At 40.9% G+C, this 16,417-nt stretch overlaps 1 protein-coding gene across 1 annotated transcript in view; it reads left to right on the top strand.

The window, feature by feature from the left end:
- POLR1A (RNA polymerase I subunit A) overlaps positions 1–16,417 on the top strand; it is a 38,950-nt gene that overhangs the window by 1,172 nt on the left and 21,361 nt on the right. The window contains exons 2-16 of the mRNA XM_005509948.4: positions 47–251; positions 1,933–2,082; positions 2,177–2,284; positions 3,251–3,336; positions 3,446–3,555; positions 6,285–6,371; positions 7,040–7,142; positions 7,614–7,773; positions 8,859–9,032; positions 9,237–9,359; positions 10,536–10,763; positions 12,383–12,637; positions 13,212–13,403; positions 14,163–14,306; positions 14,744–14,927. Coding sequence (XP_005510005.2) covers positions 47–251; positions 1,933–2,082; positions 2,177–2,284; positions 3,251–3,336; positions 3,446–3,555; positions 6,285–6,371; positions 7,040–7,142; positions 7,614–7,773; positions 8,859–9,032; positions 9,237–9,359; positions 10,536–10,763; positions 12,383–12,637; positions 13,212–13,403; positions 14,163–14,306; positions 14,744–14,927 — 2,309 coding nt within the window. The remainder of the gene's footprint in view (positions 1–46; positions 252–1,932; positions 2,083–2,176; positions 2,285–3,250; positions 3,337–3,445; positions 3,556–6,284; positions 6,372–7,039; positions 7,143–7,613; positions 7,774–8,858; positions 9,033–9,236; positions 9,360–10,535; positions 10,764–12,382; positions 12,638–13,211; positions 13,404–14,162; positions 14,307–14,743; positions 14,928–16,417) is intronic.

Genomic DNA, 16,417 nt, shown 5'->3' on the forward strand with positions numbered 1-16,417 from the left:
TGGCTGTTGGCTAGTACTGATTTTTGTTCTTTTCCTTCAACTCCAGGAAACTGAGTGTAAAACCCATAACAAATCCTCAGTATTTGGATAACATGGGGAATCCAGCCCTTAATGGACTGTACGACTTGGCTTTGGGACCTCCAGACTCCAAAGAAGTGTGTGCGACTTGCATACAGAACTTCAGCAACTGCCCCGGTCATTTTGGCCATATAGAGCTGCCTCTGCCTGTCTACAACCCTCTGTTTTTTGATGTATGTATGCTTAATTATTGTCTTGCTGGTGAAATGGGTGATGGTGCTCAAGCTGTCATAGTTTGTAGTCCTTGGAAATAGTAAAGTTGCCAAGATCTGTTTTCTCTCTGAGTTTAATAACAGCAAATGTAGTAGAAAAGGTTTTTTGTCTATGATAGTTCAATACAAATAGACTCCTTAGACTTTTGCAAAATATGCACTTTGTTTTAACTATTGTTTTACTCAATGTTGATGAGCAAGAGAGGGGGAATGTTGATCACTAAACTGTATAACCAATTGTAGGGTCTCATGCCTTAATTAAATGAACAGCACAATAAAAGTTGTTCATTGTTTCCTTTAAACAACTAGTATAAACCTACATGAACAGCTACCTACTTTTAATCTGGGATCTCCAAGTGCTTTATGGAATTCAGGGCTTGTTTTTGCTCCTAGTAGCTGTGTTGTACATTCTGCCCAATAGGTCCTCGTATTCCAGAGTAATTTATTCTAGAAAACGGGGTCAACATGCATAGAACCCAACAACCTATCCAGTAATACACTGAGCGACATAATTTGTTTGCCAAGTAGATGGAAGGATATAGTGGTGTAAGTTTGGTGGCAGCAGGGAGTTGAAAAATGCTAAGCTGGATAGAAATCCATCAGCCTGTTATCTGGAAGTCAGAGATGTACTTCTAATATCTTTATAGCTGATGCATTTACATGATATGCAGGATACCTGATGTAAAGCAGAGATTTGACTTGGTGTGCATCTTATAGGACAGGTATTAGAAGCTTGTTTTGAAAGCAACGAGTGATGGTCAAACTGCACATTTCTCCCAAGTGCTTCATATGGATGTTTTTAAAAAGGATCATCTTTTAAATATGAAAGGATTCCTGGCTGTAAGGGCAGGATTTGCCTTATTTTGGTCTTCTGAAAGTTAGATGTGTAATCCGATTGTACTTTTTAGCTCCTTCTGGATATTGAGGAGTGGGTCTATATGCAGGGCAAGATTTATGTAGCCTGTAAGAGGAACCTGAACTGGGATGAATTTCCCTTCAGAGGTGCTGATCTCCCCATTTACAGTAGCTGGCTCCTGCATAGGCTACTAAATGGCACTAAAAACCTCACTTTCAGGTGACTGAAGTTAGATGAGCTCCATCCCACTTGTAGTCTTATCCCAGCTTTGAAGTAAAACACTTGTATTTGATGAAGGAACAAAACCACGGAGCAGTAACTCCAGGCTCTCAGTCCACCGGTGCTGTGCTGAATTATAAAACCCACTGATATTTTCCCAAAGCTTGAGGACAATGAAGAATCTTAAGGGATGCTGATACTGCTTGTGACCAGAACATTTCATTTAACTAGTGTGGAGTTTTGGGTCCTGTATGGGACAAGCTGTTGGAAACTGTAGTCACAGTACAATGTACGAGCAGCCTCGGTCCCAGAGTTGCTGTAGATATGACGGGCTTTTTCTATAGCTTTTATGTAGACTGTCTGCAGATAGTTTGTCTACAGATCATGCTTTACATATGTGGTTGAAATAAGGTTTTTTTCAGTCTATTTCTTTATGATGAAATTTAACAATTAGTCTAATTTCTCAATTATAGTAGCACTCTCTTTAAGTTCAAACCAGTCTACTTGCTTACTGTGCGAACTAATAAATCTACCAGAATAGCTTTCTTTCCTCTCTCTTCTTTTCAGAAATTATACCTTCTAATTCGAGGTTCTTGTTTAAATTGTCACATGCTGACGTGTACTCGAGCTGTGGTTCACTTACTGCTGAGTCAGCTGAAGGTTCTGGAGAAAGGGTTGCTACATGCTGTCCATGAGCTCGAAGTCATTCTGAACAGGGCAAGTACCTTGTATTTCTCCCTTTCCTCCTTGTGTTGATGCTCCTGTAACTATAGAACTATCCCAACTTCTTTTATTGTGTTTTTTTTTCTAGTTTTTAGAGCAATGTGCAGACGCAACAGGCGCAGAAATTGAAGAAGAGTTGAATAACCACGTTCAGGAAATATTACAGAATTATGAAGTAGCAGATCAGTGTTCAAATGTAAGTACAATCAGTGCTTCTCCTGAGATCTCAGGTTTCATCCTCTTAAAACAATAACATGCAGAAGAAAGTCTGTCTTTGGGCAGACTTCACATTTTGTCCTCAGGTTCTGAACTGTGTTATATTTAGGGGGCGCTCTGGGCGAAATGTCTGAAATTGGGCACAGAAAGATTCTCTTGCCTGTTATTATAACTATTAGGTTTCTGGAAAATGCACTTTACATAGGGAAATGTTTTGATGGTGTAAATATCGTATGAAAATAATCTGGTGCTGCTGTCACTACATTACCTATATATATTGATACTTCTCTGTATGATGCTCCAACTGTTTTGAGCTGCAGACTATTTTGAGAACTCACACATCCAGCAAATTTGCAGAATTACAGTGAAATTTTTAGAAAGAGTTATGTAATTGCATTCTCATTTCCATTTAAATGCAGTTTAACGTACATTGTTATTTAAGGGAAAAGGTTAGTGCAGAAGATATTTAGAGGTCTAACATCCTTGAGCAGATTTGTATATAAAGCGAGTTTACTTTCTAATAAGTTTTTTTGAAAACTAACTTTAAGTACTTTATAAGTAATTTTTATATGTATGAGCAGTCCAAATAAGTGATGTTTTAATCAGTCTTCTACCTTCTTAACTCATCATTAGAGAAAAGCTTTTGAATTCTGCACTGACTTGAAAAATAAAGGCTATTTCTGAAATAAATTTAAAAAGGAGGGTGGTGAGCATTGTTTCCAACAAATATGTGAAGATGATGGAATGAACACGAGAGATAAAGGCATTAAATCAATGCAAGGGCATGTGTATGTGCATTTATACCAATAATGTTCATGTTGATAGTTAACATTAATTGTTTAATAACTTCTTCATATCAAATGTTTTCATTTATTTTTATTATTTTCATTATTCTTAAGTATTTTTAAAATTAATTAATTAATTTATTTATTTATTTATTTATCAGGTCAAAAATGTATGTGAGTGTAGAAATAAACTGATAGCACAGTTCTGGAAAGTCCATACGAGTTCAAAGAGATGCCCGAACTGCAAGTGAGTGTAACTACCTGGCAAAGTAAATAGCTGGTGTAAAGTTAAATGTTGTGAACATTTGTATTAACTTTCATCTGCCTTTCCTGGTTTTATTTTTTTTCCCTTTAAGAGCCAGGAGATCACTAGTGCGAAAAGAACATAATAGCAAGCTGACAGTAACTTATCCTTCTGCAGTGTACCATAAGGCAGGAGGGGAAGGCGTTCTGGATGAGCCAGCAGGTGACGTATTTCTCCTCTACTCAAATATGTTTGCACTTATTTTCCTGTGTTTAATGTGCACAGATTCCTGGCAGTGGCTGTACACTTGTGACTCATTTATAAAGAACTTAAAACAGTAGGGGACTACCTAACTCCATTAATTGTTTTTATTTGCAAGCCTTCTGTGCTTTTGCAGCATTGAGTGTATGTCGGGAATAAAAGTACAAAAGCAGAACCTATGCCAACTCCACTGTGGTTTTGGGACATTTCATTTTTGGCAGGTATATTTTTTTGCTAGATATTTAAAATAAAGAAACCAGATAAAAAATTAACTGGGACAAAGATGAGCAACCTCGCTTCAGAGAATAAATCAGGTAATCCTAACTCTTACGAAAGAATTTCCTTTTAAAGGGGAAAGACAGAAAAGAAAGTAGGTGACACTTTCCAGATTTAATTAACCTGTTTGAATTGCTTTAAACTTACTTTTCTCCTCTTGTTGTATCCTTGATCCTTTACACAGCCAGTTAGAATTTAAGTGAATTTATGTGAGTTATTTAATCCTTATAAAAGGCTTATAGAGAGAGTTTAAGCCGTTTGCTAGTCTGTGGTTTAAATACTAGACTAAATCTCTGGAATTGTGGCTGAAGAAGCGCAATGTCAGTGATTTAAAGCAGAAAGGTCAGATCTTGGCTTTAACATCCTGTCTGTAACACATTTAACATCCTGTCCATCACACATTTAACATTCTGACTGTCACACATTCAACAAAGGCAGGAAAGGTTGAGTATCCCAGTGTTACTGTTTCTGAGTGACAATTATGATTTCACTCATCACATTGTAGGATGCTACTTCGGGGCTTTTCTTTGAGCCCCTTGAAGTCCAAAGTCTCTGAGTGTGTTTTATACTAGTGAAGAAAATCATCGTTCTGGTAGGTCTGGTGAGTTGCCAGATTTAGAATACCTTCCCTTGCCACAGAAAGCTCGAAAACTAGCCATATTCTTGCCAGTTCTGTTAACATTCACAGCTGAAGTACAGCTAAGAAATATCTTCCTCCTGTCAGTGTTCAAAGGCTGTAACACAGAATCACAGGATGTCAGGGGTTGGAAGGGACCTCGAAAGCTCATCCAGTCCAATTCCCCCTTTGGAGCAGGAACACCCAGATGAGGTTACACAGGAAGGTGTCCAGGCGGGTTGGAATGTCTGCAGAGAAGGAGACTCCACAACCCCCCTGGGCAGCCTGGGCCAGGCTCTGCCACCCTCACTGAGAAGAAGTTTCTTCTCAAATTTAGGTGGAACCTTTTGTGTTCCAGTTTGTGCCCATTGCCCCTTGTCCTGTCATTGGTTGTCACTGAGAAGAGCCTGGCTCCATCCTCGTGACACTCACCCTTTATATATCTGTAAACATTAATGAGGTCACCCCTCAGTCTCCTCTTCTCCAGCTCCAGAGCCCCAGCTCCCGCAGCCTTTCCTCACACAGGAGATGCTCCATTCCCTCCATCATCTTAGTTGCCCTGCGCTGGACTCTCTCCAGCAGTTCCCTGTCCTTCTGGAACTGAGGGGCCCAGAACTGGACACAATATTCCAGGTGTGGTCTCACCAGGGCAGAGTAGAGGGGCAGGAGAACCTCTCTGACCTACTGACCACCCCCCTTCTAATCCACCCCAGGATGCCATTGGCCTTCCTGGCCACAAGGGCCCAGTGCTGGCTCATGGTCATCCTGCTGTCCACCAGGACCCCCGGTCCCTCTCTAATAGGTCATTCCCCAACTTATACTGGAACCTGGGGTTGTTCCTGCCCAGATGCAACACACCCTTGAGATATACCCTTGAATGCTTTCTTTAAAGTGAAGAATTATATCTTCTGAAATGGGATGGACTGTACAGTTATGTACATTGTGCACAGCCTGTGTCACGGTTGCTTGTTGTATTGGCCTTGGAGGCAGCGCTTTTAACCTTGGTGTTGATGCGTTCGTGTTTTAGGAATGGAAAGGTTTTCAAGCTGAAGGAATGGGGAACTGAAGTTTCAGGGTGGAAAAATCTGGATTTCTGGACCTTAGCTAAAAGAAAAGTAGGAAACTTTATCTGAGGTTGTGGGGTAATTGCTTTTCATTGAGTCGTGTGCTCTGGCTTCTCTGGGTCACAAGGGGCTGGCCTGCAAGAGAAGTGGAGATTGAAACCCATGTATTTTCCTTTTCCACCAAAACACAGCCAGCCTGGACTCATAACGTCGATGGATTGCTGACTGTCACTATTGTCTCATCCAGCTGGGTATTTCATGGGAACCTTAAGCTCACTGGTGATGCTTGAATCCCAGTTCTGTGTTCCCCAGCTGCAGGGTGACCCTTCATGTGTGTTTTGGTTGGTGGATGAGACAATTTGAAGAAGAGGTCCAGCTCGACATTGAGCAAATAAAGCATACGCTTCAGATGTTAAAGTTGAGTTCTGTTTCAGTTACTTATATTGATATCCATTAGTCACAGAAATGGCTTATTTTTCCCATATGGCGAAGGCTTTCTTTAGGTAATTTCATATTCCGAAAGCAAACATTTTAATGATAATTTTAATGTAGGTGTCAGCCAGTGTGTTTCTTAGGTATTTCCATTCCTTTTCTGAGCACTTCCAGCACTTAGCATTGTGAGCAAAGAAAAAACCTTTCAAAGTAACCTCCTGTGATTTTTTTTAAATAAATATTTTATTTTATTTTATTTTATTTTATTTTATTTTAATTATAATTTTATTTTTATTTTTCAGCTATTGATGAAAGCCAATTAGGGAAGAGAGGATACCTGACACCGATGGCTGCCAAGGAATACATCTTGGCTCTGTGGAAGAATGAAGGTAGTGGTTGTTAAGAGCAGCATTACCTTGTTTTCTGTATCATTTACTGTACAAAGTCTGCAAATGTTCCCATACGAACTCCCTGTCAAATCTTTGCCTTTTGCCTTTAGGGCTCCTGGCTGCAAGGTAGATTTTTGTGACTGGTAGCTGGTGATCACAGAGCTGAATTCAATGAATAAGTTTGATCAGCTCTTCTCAAATTGTGGCTCCCCACAAATCACAGTTGTTGTTTACAGAGAATTTCCTGTTCAGATGGTGCTACAGCTAATATTCCCCACAGTTACACAGTTAAAGGCTGCAAATGTATTTAGCCATCTCTTTTTCTTGAGTTCCATGTACTCTGAACCTGCCTGCATCTACCAACAAAAACCAAAGCGGTTTCAGGTGTCAGTCACAGCTGGTTGCTGGAAACTGCTCCTATTTTGCCTTTTTCTTTTGCTATACTCTCTGTTTCTCTTCAGCGTTGTTTCTAAAAAATCACATATGTGACCAAAATGAACAATGGGAGTTTTTTCTAAAGTATGCCTAAATGGTTTCATTTTAAACAAGCTCGCTATTATTTAACTTAGGAGATGCTTTTGGCTTGATTGACCAAGTGCGTCTCGGCGTTTGGATTCCCAAACGATAGCAGTGATAATGAGTTTATCTTTTCTGTTGCATCTTCTTAGGTTTCTTTTTGCGTTATCTCTTCCCTGGGATGAATCCCCACGAGAATTCAGAATTCAGCCCAGACATGTTTTTTTTAGATCTGCTTGTGGTTCCACCTTCGAGGTAAAATTTCCACCTAAAAACTGTTGTAGAAATCACAGACTGTAGCGGAAACTTTTGCAGGAGTTGGAGATACAAACACCTGTAGTACAGACACTGCTCTGCTAAAGTGTCAGTGGACTGTTTAAGAAAAATAATAACAAAAATCACAGCGGTAGCTGATGATAAGTTTTATTATAATTTCAAATTAGCCTGTTAAAGGACTGAAATACTAACTATGAAAAAATGTATTTTAGTATTAGTATTTTAAATTATTGTAGAATATTATAACTGTATAGTACCAGTAGAATTTCTTTTTAAGGAATCATTCCTCTTTTATTACTGTTGCAGTACAATATAAGAATTTTTAAATGCTCACTGACAGTTCATAGGGATTATTTTTTGTGCGTTGAAGATGTAGCTTAGAATGTTTGAAGTTTATCATGCGACCCTTTGGTGACTTTAATCTTCTAAAGTAATTTTGATCTGCCGTAGGTATCGTCCCGTAAATCGTGTTGGAGACCGACTGTTTACGAACGGTCAGACCGTGAACCTGCAGGCTGTCATGAAAGATGCCCAAATAATCCGGAAGCTCTTGGTTTTCATGGCAAAAGAAGAAGGTCAGCCAATAAAAATTACAGAAGAAATCCAAACGGTAAGATTTGCTGGTTATCTTTTTGGATATGTGGGTTGAGTTCAGGTAGGCTCCTGCTTAGACTGTTGGAGATGTGCTCCATAGCTTTCTATTTTGGAATTTGTTTTTGCTCATCTCTGTTTCTACTCACCCACCTGGTGCAAAGGCAAAAATGTTTTACACAGACTCCTATAGTCATGGTGTTTGTGTTGAATTACTCTACCTGAGACATAACAGGCTCCTGTTGCTGGAGAATGAAATATGGACAGCACAGTTCACAACAGAATTTTGCCAGCATCTCATGGAATGAAAAATGATGGGGAAAAAAGCCACTTTCTCTTCTGAGCATGTTAAAACCAGTTGTGACTGTGGTTATTTTTGAACACTGATGTCTAAATAGATCCAAAATATTCACCAATAACATTAATTAGTAAGAATGCTTGTTTGCTACCAACCAGTCCATGTGGTCATATAGCAGTGAATAACAATGTATGTCACCGTACCTCTTTTCATATTTGCTCGTGAATTGTATTACTGCGAGTTCTTTGATACTGGATTTATTTTCAGCTGAACTTGATTTACATCTTCAGCGTAAAACATTTTTAGTTGCTCAGAATTTACCCACTAGGTGGAGATGTGTTCTTAAAACGTTTGAGGTGACAGACGGTGAATGCGTTTCAGATGTGACTGATAATAACTGCAAAAAGCTCTTGGATTTACATTATTTTTATCTAAGAATAGGACTTTCTGGTAGCACGGTGATGTGTAGCATGATGTGACTAACCAGTAACATGTAATCTGGAAGGAGGACAATCACCAGGAGATGATTGATTAGCAATTATCACTTAAAATCCCACTGGTATATGTGGCTGTGGTGTCTGGAGATCCCCCATCCAATTCAGTTTCTAAAGCTTGACGCAGAGCTGTCTGAGGCACTTGGTTGTAATAACTGGAAAGTTAAGTTTCCATCATTAATGCTTAAAAAAGAAATGAGGTGCAAAATAATGGCCTGTGTTTCATTTGCTATTTAATACTATAACTTCAGCCTAGTAAATAGATGGTGTTTTTTTTTTCTAAAACCAAGTTTCTATTTTCTGTTTCTGTAGGAGACGGAAGAGTATAATGCACCTCTGGACCATTCTGTCCTGACAATGATTCCGGGACAGAGTATTGCAGATAAGTTGTACAACGCTTGGATTCGTCTCCAGAGCCACGTCAACATTGTATTTGATAGTGACATGGACAAATTAATGACAGAAAAATACCCTGGTATTCGTCAGGTGGGTGGCAGGCAGAGTCTTAGAGACTCTGGACTTTGTGTGTCACAGACAGTTAAAATAAGATAAATCGATAGAATAAGAAAAAAGTGACATATTTGTGGTTAGCATGTAGGCATTTTCATGCTACTCATCACTGTAATATCTGGAGAATCTGTCTGATGTTTCATTCTTTCACATTTTAATCATTAACTTCTGTTTTCAAAGCTATTAGAGAAAAAGGAAGGACTGTTCCGCAAGCACATGATGGGAAAGCGTGTGGATTTTGCCGCTCGATCAGTCATTTGCCCTGATATGTACATTGGTACGAATGAGATTGGCATTCCTATGGTAAGGAGAAATAAAGGAGTGGTTGTTTTTGGTGAAGCCGGGGACTGAACTAGATGTAACACTTTCAGCTACACAGCAAGCAGCTTAAAATGTAGAGATTTTTCTGACTCATCTGGACTCTTTCCTCCCCAGTGTGTCATTGTATGTTACCACTGTGTGTTAATAAAGGAGCATTGAAGAGCAGGAAATTCTTAGTGTTACACTGAACAACACATCTGGGAGAGTTAAAAAGACAAAAAAAAAGAGCTGTACTTGCTTCCTGGGATTATGAATTGGTGCAAACTGTATAAGTAGATCCTGTTTCTCCCATTGCCTTTGTACAATGCATCTTGTAACAGCTACAGCAGCCATTAGAAAAAGCCGTAATAACGTCACCAGCTTCATCCTTAATGATTTTTAGCCACACAGAGGTGCCACCAGCCCTGAATTTGAGTTTTTCATTGTATTGTCTCTTCTGCTTGCCTATCTGCAAATAGTAGACCTAATGATCACATAATCACAGAATGTCAGGGATTGGAAGGGACCTCAAATGATCATCGAGTCCAATCCCCCCATGGAGCAGGAACACCCGGATGAGGTTACACAGGAAGGTGTCCAGGCGGGTTTGAATGTCTGCAGAGAAGGAGACTCCACAACCCCCCTGGGCAGCCTGTTCAGGCTCTGTCACCCTCACTGAGAAGTTGTTTCTTCTCAAATTTAAATGGAACCTCCTGTGTTCCAGTTTGTACCCATTACCCCTTGTCCTACCATTGGTTGTCACCCAGAAGAGCCTGGCTCCATCCTCCTGACACTCACCCTTTATATATTTATAAACATTGCTGAGGTTGTCGCTCAGTCTCCTCCAAGCTAAAGAGCCCCACCTCCTATTTTTTGATTTGTTTGCGGAATCTAAAATCATGCTTTCCTTTGCTTAATTGCTGAGTTTTCCTTTTCTACTGCAATAGAAAATTGTAAAAAGGACATTGTTTCTATTTTTATGGTAGAGGATTTTAAAACAGAAATCTATTGACCTCGCATGACAGCAGATTGAGGACAAGGTGCCTCCAAGAGCTTCAAGTAATTAACATTTACATTGTTTGAGTTAACACTTGACACTATTTTCTCAGTGACTTATTGCTGTTTGAAGCCCAAGTTCAACAACTTGTTTTTTTCTTGCCTCTTTCCCCTCCTGTCCAGGTATTTGCGACCAAACTGACTTACCCTCAGCCGGTCACTCCCTGGAATGTCAAAGAGCTGAGGCAGGCGGTCATCAACGGCCCCAAGGTTCACCCAGGGGCCTCCATGGTGGTCAACGAAGATGGATCTCGGACAGTGTTGAGCGCCAGCAGCCTGACCCAGCGCGAGGCCATCGCCAAGCAGCTCCTCACCCCTTCGTCAGGAGCGCCCCAGACAGGACTGAAGATTGTGAGTGTGATAAAGGGCTCTCAGAGCCGTCCCACACCTGCGATGCTTTTCTTAAATAATAATACTGCTGTCCTTGCTAGTGATTCAAGCGGCCCCACTCACAAATACTTCCAGGATGGGGTTATCTTGTCTTTTAGTAGGTGGCTAAGGAAAAGTTGGAGGGGGTGTAGGAAGACAAGCTTGATACTCAACTTCTAAAAATCGTTTTTCCATCCTGATTTTACTTTTCTCTTAATATGCAGTGTGTGGCATACACCTTGCCAAGATGTGCAGTAGTCTTTCTTTTGCAGCTGACTATTCTTGGAAAGTCTTAGCTCTATGGAAGATAAAATATTGCTTTCATTTTATGCTTTTATGTTCCCCTGCCTCCCCATCCTTCTCAGCAAATTGTCTTCTCTTCCTCTCCTTCTGAAATATTAAATAGGTTCTGTATTTGAAGCAGTTTTTTTGCTGGTAGCTTGGAAGGCTGAAATTCAGTTTACTTGTGGAGTAGGTGTGACGGATCTTCCAGGAGTGGGATGCCCGTAAATATGTACAAAGTAGTTTCCTCCATTCTGTGTAAGCCGTGCTGGTTAGTGGCACCGACCAGGGGAGGAGTGGTCCATGTTTTAGCCCTGACTACTGTAACCTGGGGTCCATCTTCCCGTCACCATCTCATTTTACAGATGACAAAACAAGAAATGGCCACAGCGATACCCACCTGTTTGTAGAGACATCAACATTCTGAAATGCTTAGTGCTTTTCTCAGTTGTTTCTTCAGAGATGCAGCTTAATCAACCTTTGCAGCTTTGTAGTAATTGTATCTCCATCCCTTGCAAGAGTTGAGAACTTGTAATTTAGCTGCTAGGGCAAAGTTTTGGTGATTAATAATCTTTTCACCGTGTGTGCTAGGTATACCCCAGTCTCATGTAGAGGCATGGTAGAGATTTAATATTTAAGACTATTTCTGTGGTATCAGTTCTCTCAGAGCCTGTCACAGAGGTAAACATAACAGTTTTAAGAGTGTACAAACAGCTTTATTGTACTCCTGCTGATAATCACTTAAATTGATATATGGGTGTTACTGACAGAGAAATTAAAATGAGAATGTTTTGAGAGACTCTTCTAGTTTAGAATAATTGTGTTGTACTCAAAGCTGAAAGTAGAACTCAGAGATCACTGGCTTCTGCTTCAGCTACTGGGTCATATTATTTATTACCTTATTTTAGGATGTCCAGTGCTGCGCATACAGTGACAGGTATTATCAATTCAGCCCAGTGGGCTTTGGATAAATAGTTTATTTCTTATTTACCAATGGCATAATTTTCTTTCTTCTACAGTCTTTGATCCCTGTATTGCCAGGGGAGAGGAGAGATTGGTAGAGCAGGGCTTGCATGCCATTAACTCGGTTTGATTGCTGTGGTTTGTGGGAATTAATGGAGGATATGCAGCCTTGGAGTGTGGTTTGTTGGGGAGCAGAGGGTGTTCAGGGGCAAGTAGTCTTGATTCTCTTATAACATTTGTGCAGATTGCTAATACTAGAAAGAAAACGTCTTGGATGTGCGTATATTTTAAGATGCGGTCTTTTCAGAGGCGTGCGTGGAAATGCCTTATAGGCAGCAACCAAAATTCTCTTGCAGGTATGTCGACACATTAAAAACGGAGATGTCCTTTTGCTGAACCGCCAGCCCACTCTTCACAGACCCTCCATCCAAGCTCACCGGGCCCGAATCCTGCCTGGAGAAAAAGTGCTGAGGCTTCACTACGCAAACTGCAAGGCTTACAACGCAGATTTTGATGGCGATGAAATGAATGCGCATTTTCCACAGAGCGAGCTGGGTAGAGCAGAAGCCTACACCTTGGCCTTTACTGATGAGCAGTATCTTGTTCCAAAGGTAAATAAAACTGTCAGATAAATTCATTCCTGCGTGAGATCACTTTGTTTGAAATTTTTTGTTTGTTTTGTCTAATGATAAATGAATCATAGAATCATGGAATCGTAGAATAGATTGGCTTGGAAGGGACCTTCAAAGCTCATCCAGTGCCACCCCTGCCATGAGCAGGGACATCTTCATCCAGATCAGGTTGCTCAGAGCCCCGTCCAGCCTGGCCTGGGATGTCTCCAGGGATGGGGCATGAGTTTGAGGAATGAGATTGAGTTCTTTTTTTAAATTGTATTTGTTTTTTTGTTGTTTTTTGTTTGGTTGTTTTTTTAAAATCTATTTTTGAACTTCACTCCTGGTTTCTATTCTGTCTCCACTTGTTGTTCTCTTCATCAAGGCTTAGCACATCCAAACAATCTCTTTCTTTTTAATATCAGTGCCCAGAAGAAATTTATTAGAGACTTGTGCTGTGATGACACATTCTTTACAAATGACTTTAGTGCTTTTATCCAGCTGGAATAATTTTGGGAGCTGCTAGCACATGACTTATTACTCCCCCCAACTCTTTTTCTTGTTGTCTCTTTAGGATGGGAAACCACTTCCCGGCTTGATCCAGGATCACATGATTTCTGGAGTCAGCATGACAATCCGGGGCTGCTTTTTCACCAGGGAGCAATATATGGAGCTCGTTTACCGAGGACTAACAGACAAAAAAGGAAGAATTAAAACCTTTCCTCCTGCCATTATGAAACCGCAGCGATTATGGACAGGAAAGCAGGTAGTTTATAATTTCTTGCGTTAAAGAATGCTGGTTGTTCCAAAGTAAGCCGAATGCTAATGTTAAAACCAGTACTGCTGAGGGTGCTGAAAAGCCAGATCCCATTGTCTAATTAACACCACATAGATGTTGATGTGTGTTATTGAGCTATAAGCCTCATCTTTCATTTAAAATGACAGTATTAGAAAAGTACTTTTACTTGCTGCTCTAAACAGTGTTACAGACTGAAGTATCACGATGCGGTTCACAGGAACAGGAGCAGAAAAGGAATTTGTTCATTAAAGTAAACAGGCTATGCCAGTCAGTGCTTTTAAATCTCTGAACTTAAGGGTTGGAGGTAAATATTCTGTTATTTGACTTTTTGGTTGAGATCATCATTAGGCTGATGTAATATCTGGGAAGCCCAAGTGAGTGGGAGAGTTTACCATTCAAGTGTTGCGTCTCATAGCAAAGTAGGGGAAATTCTTTGCCAGTTTTTCCTGTAAAACTCAACAGACAACTTTAAAATTATCTATCTAATTATTGGCAAAATCTTTGGTGCCATATGTTTCTGGATAATTGTGTTGTTGATATTTCAAAAGCTGGAGTAGCAAGAGGATATTCCTGTCCCATAAGCTTGAGATTTCTGAGCTTTTAAAGCTTTGCTTTCAGTGGAAAAAATACATATAGGATGCTTTTCTCCTCCATGCCAAATTCTTTATGTTGAGAAAGGAATATAGGAAATAAATAGTTCCTGCGACTCTTCCTCCTTCTGTATAGGTTGTTTCTACCTTGTTAATAAACATCATTCCAGAAGATCATGTCCCACTGAATTTGTCTGGGAAAGCCAAGATTGGTGGAAGAGCCTGGGTGAAGGGACCTGCAAACAGATGTCTCAGTCTGGATTCCATGTGTGAATCTCAGGTATGCTGGGGGCGTCATAAAACTGTGTATCGAGCAGAGGAATGGGAAGTGGAGCAGGTGGATGACAAAGTTAAAACCAGATATTGAGCAAGAGTTACTGCCAGAAGGTGGTGATTAGAGGGCAGGCACGGGGATGAGGAAAAACTCTTGTTCTGATCCTGACTGATACAGATTCCGTCTGTTTTTCTTAGACCATGTGTCTACATTGTTTGACTTTATAGGTGGGGAAATACAGAAGGTGTCAGAAGTTTCATTTCTGCTATAGATTCTGGAAGTGTAGGTAATCTGACCATATTTAACCGTTCACAGATATGTGGGCTTTTAAAACTTTTTGCTTAAACTCATTTTCATATAGATTACACAGAAAAAAACGTGAAAGTTCATCAAAAGATCCAAATTTCTGGGTTGTTTTCTGAATAACTGTGTTTTCTTTTCAGGTTATTATTAGAAATGGGGAATTATTGTGTGGAGTTTTGGACAAAGCTCACTTTGGCAGCTCTGCCTATGGCCTGGTCCACTGTTGTTATGAAATCTATGGGGGTAAAACCAGTGGGAAGGTGCTAACGTGTCTGGGACGCCTCTTCACTGCTTATCTGCAGCTCTACAGGGGATTTACAATGGGTGAGTAAAACAAGGATTAATGCTCTAGTGCTATAGTGCAGAGAGGTAGAAAACAGAAATTGTTGGGTGTAATACATGCTAAAAGTTCTGTAAATAGAGTTTTGCAAGGCTGTCCTAGTGTAGGATAGCTGTTTGCAGCCTTTTTTGGGGTCTTTTTTTTGTTCTGGTTGGTGCACAGCCGGCCTTCTAAGCATAAAGGGAAAGGATAATCTTGAATATGTGCATCAAGTTCTCTATCCTGCCTAATCAAAGTGTACAGAGTCTAAACGTCTTGTGTTGAAATTCTGTCTAGAATTTCTGTTATTTTTACTTTTTTGAAAAGGAACTGTTGTGTAGAAACCAGAACAACTGATAAAGTGAGGTGGAAGAACTTTATGGGGTTAGAGAATCACAGAATGTCAGGGATTGGAAGGGACCTGGAAAGCTCATCCAGTCCAATCTCTCTGCCAGAGCAGGAACACCCAGATGAGGTTACACAGGAAGGTGTCCAGGTGGGTTTGAATGTCTGCAGAGAAGGAGACTCCACAACCCCCCTGGGCAGCCTGGGCCAGTGTTCTGTCACCCTCACTATGAAGAAGTTTCTTCGCAAATTTAAGTGGAACCTTTTGTGTTCCAGTTTGAACCCAGTACCCCTTGTCCTATCACTGGTTGTCACCAAGAAGAGCCTGGCTCCATCCTCCTGACACTCACCCTTTATATATCTGTAAACATTAATGAGGTCACCCCTCAGTCTCTTCTTCTCAAAACTCAAGAGCCCCAGCTCCCTCAGCCTTTCCTCACACAGGAGATGCTCCACTCCCTTCAGCATCTTTGTTGCCCTGCGCTGGACTCTCTCCAGCAGTTCCCTGTCCTGCTGGAACTGAGGGGCCACAACTGGACACAATATTCCAGGTGTGGTCTCACCAGGGCAGAGTAGAGGGGCAGGAGAACCTCTCTGACCTACTGACCAACCCCCTTCTAATCCACCCCAGGATGCCATTGGCCTTCCTGGCCACAAGGGCCCAGTGCTGGCTCATGGTCATCCTGCTGTCCACCAGGACCCCCAGGTCCCTTTCCCCTACGCTGCTCTCTAATAGGTCATTCCCCAACTTATACTGGAACCTGGGGTTGTTCCTGCCCAGATGCAAGACTCTACACTTGCCCTTGTTATATTTCATTAAATGTTTCCCTGCCCAACTCTCCAGCCTTTCCAGGTCTCTGGATGGCAGCACAGCCTCTGGCGTGTCAGCCACTCCTCCCAGCTTGGTGTCATCAGCAAACCTGCTGATAGTACACTCTGTTCCCTCGTCCAAATCACTGATGAATATATAGAATAATATAGGCCCCAGTACTGACCCCTGAGGCACTGCACTAGATACTGGCCTCCAACTGGACTCTGTTGTTAGTCAAGTCCTGCTTATCTCATTCTACTGTAAATTTTGTGGTAAATGTTTGACTTCCATTACAGCTGATGCTGCATGTTTTGTTGACAGCCTATGCACTCATCCTCA

The sequence above is a fragment of the Columba livia genome, chromosome 4 (genome assembly GCF_036013475.1).
Source record: "Columba livia isolate bColLiv1 breed racing homer chromosome 4, bColLiv1.pat.W.v2, whole genome shotgun sequence".
Classification (NCBI taxonomy): Eukaryota; Metazoa; Chordata; class Aves; order Columbiformes; family Columbidae; genus Columba; species Columba livia.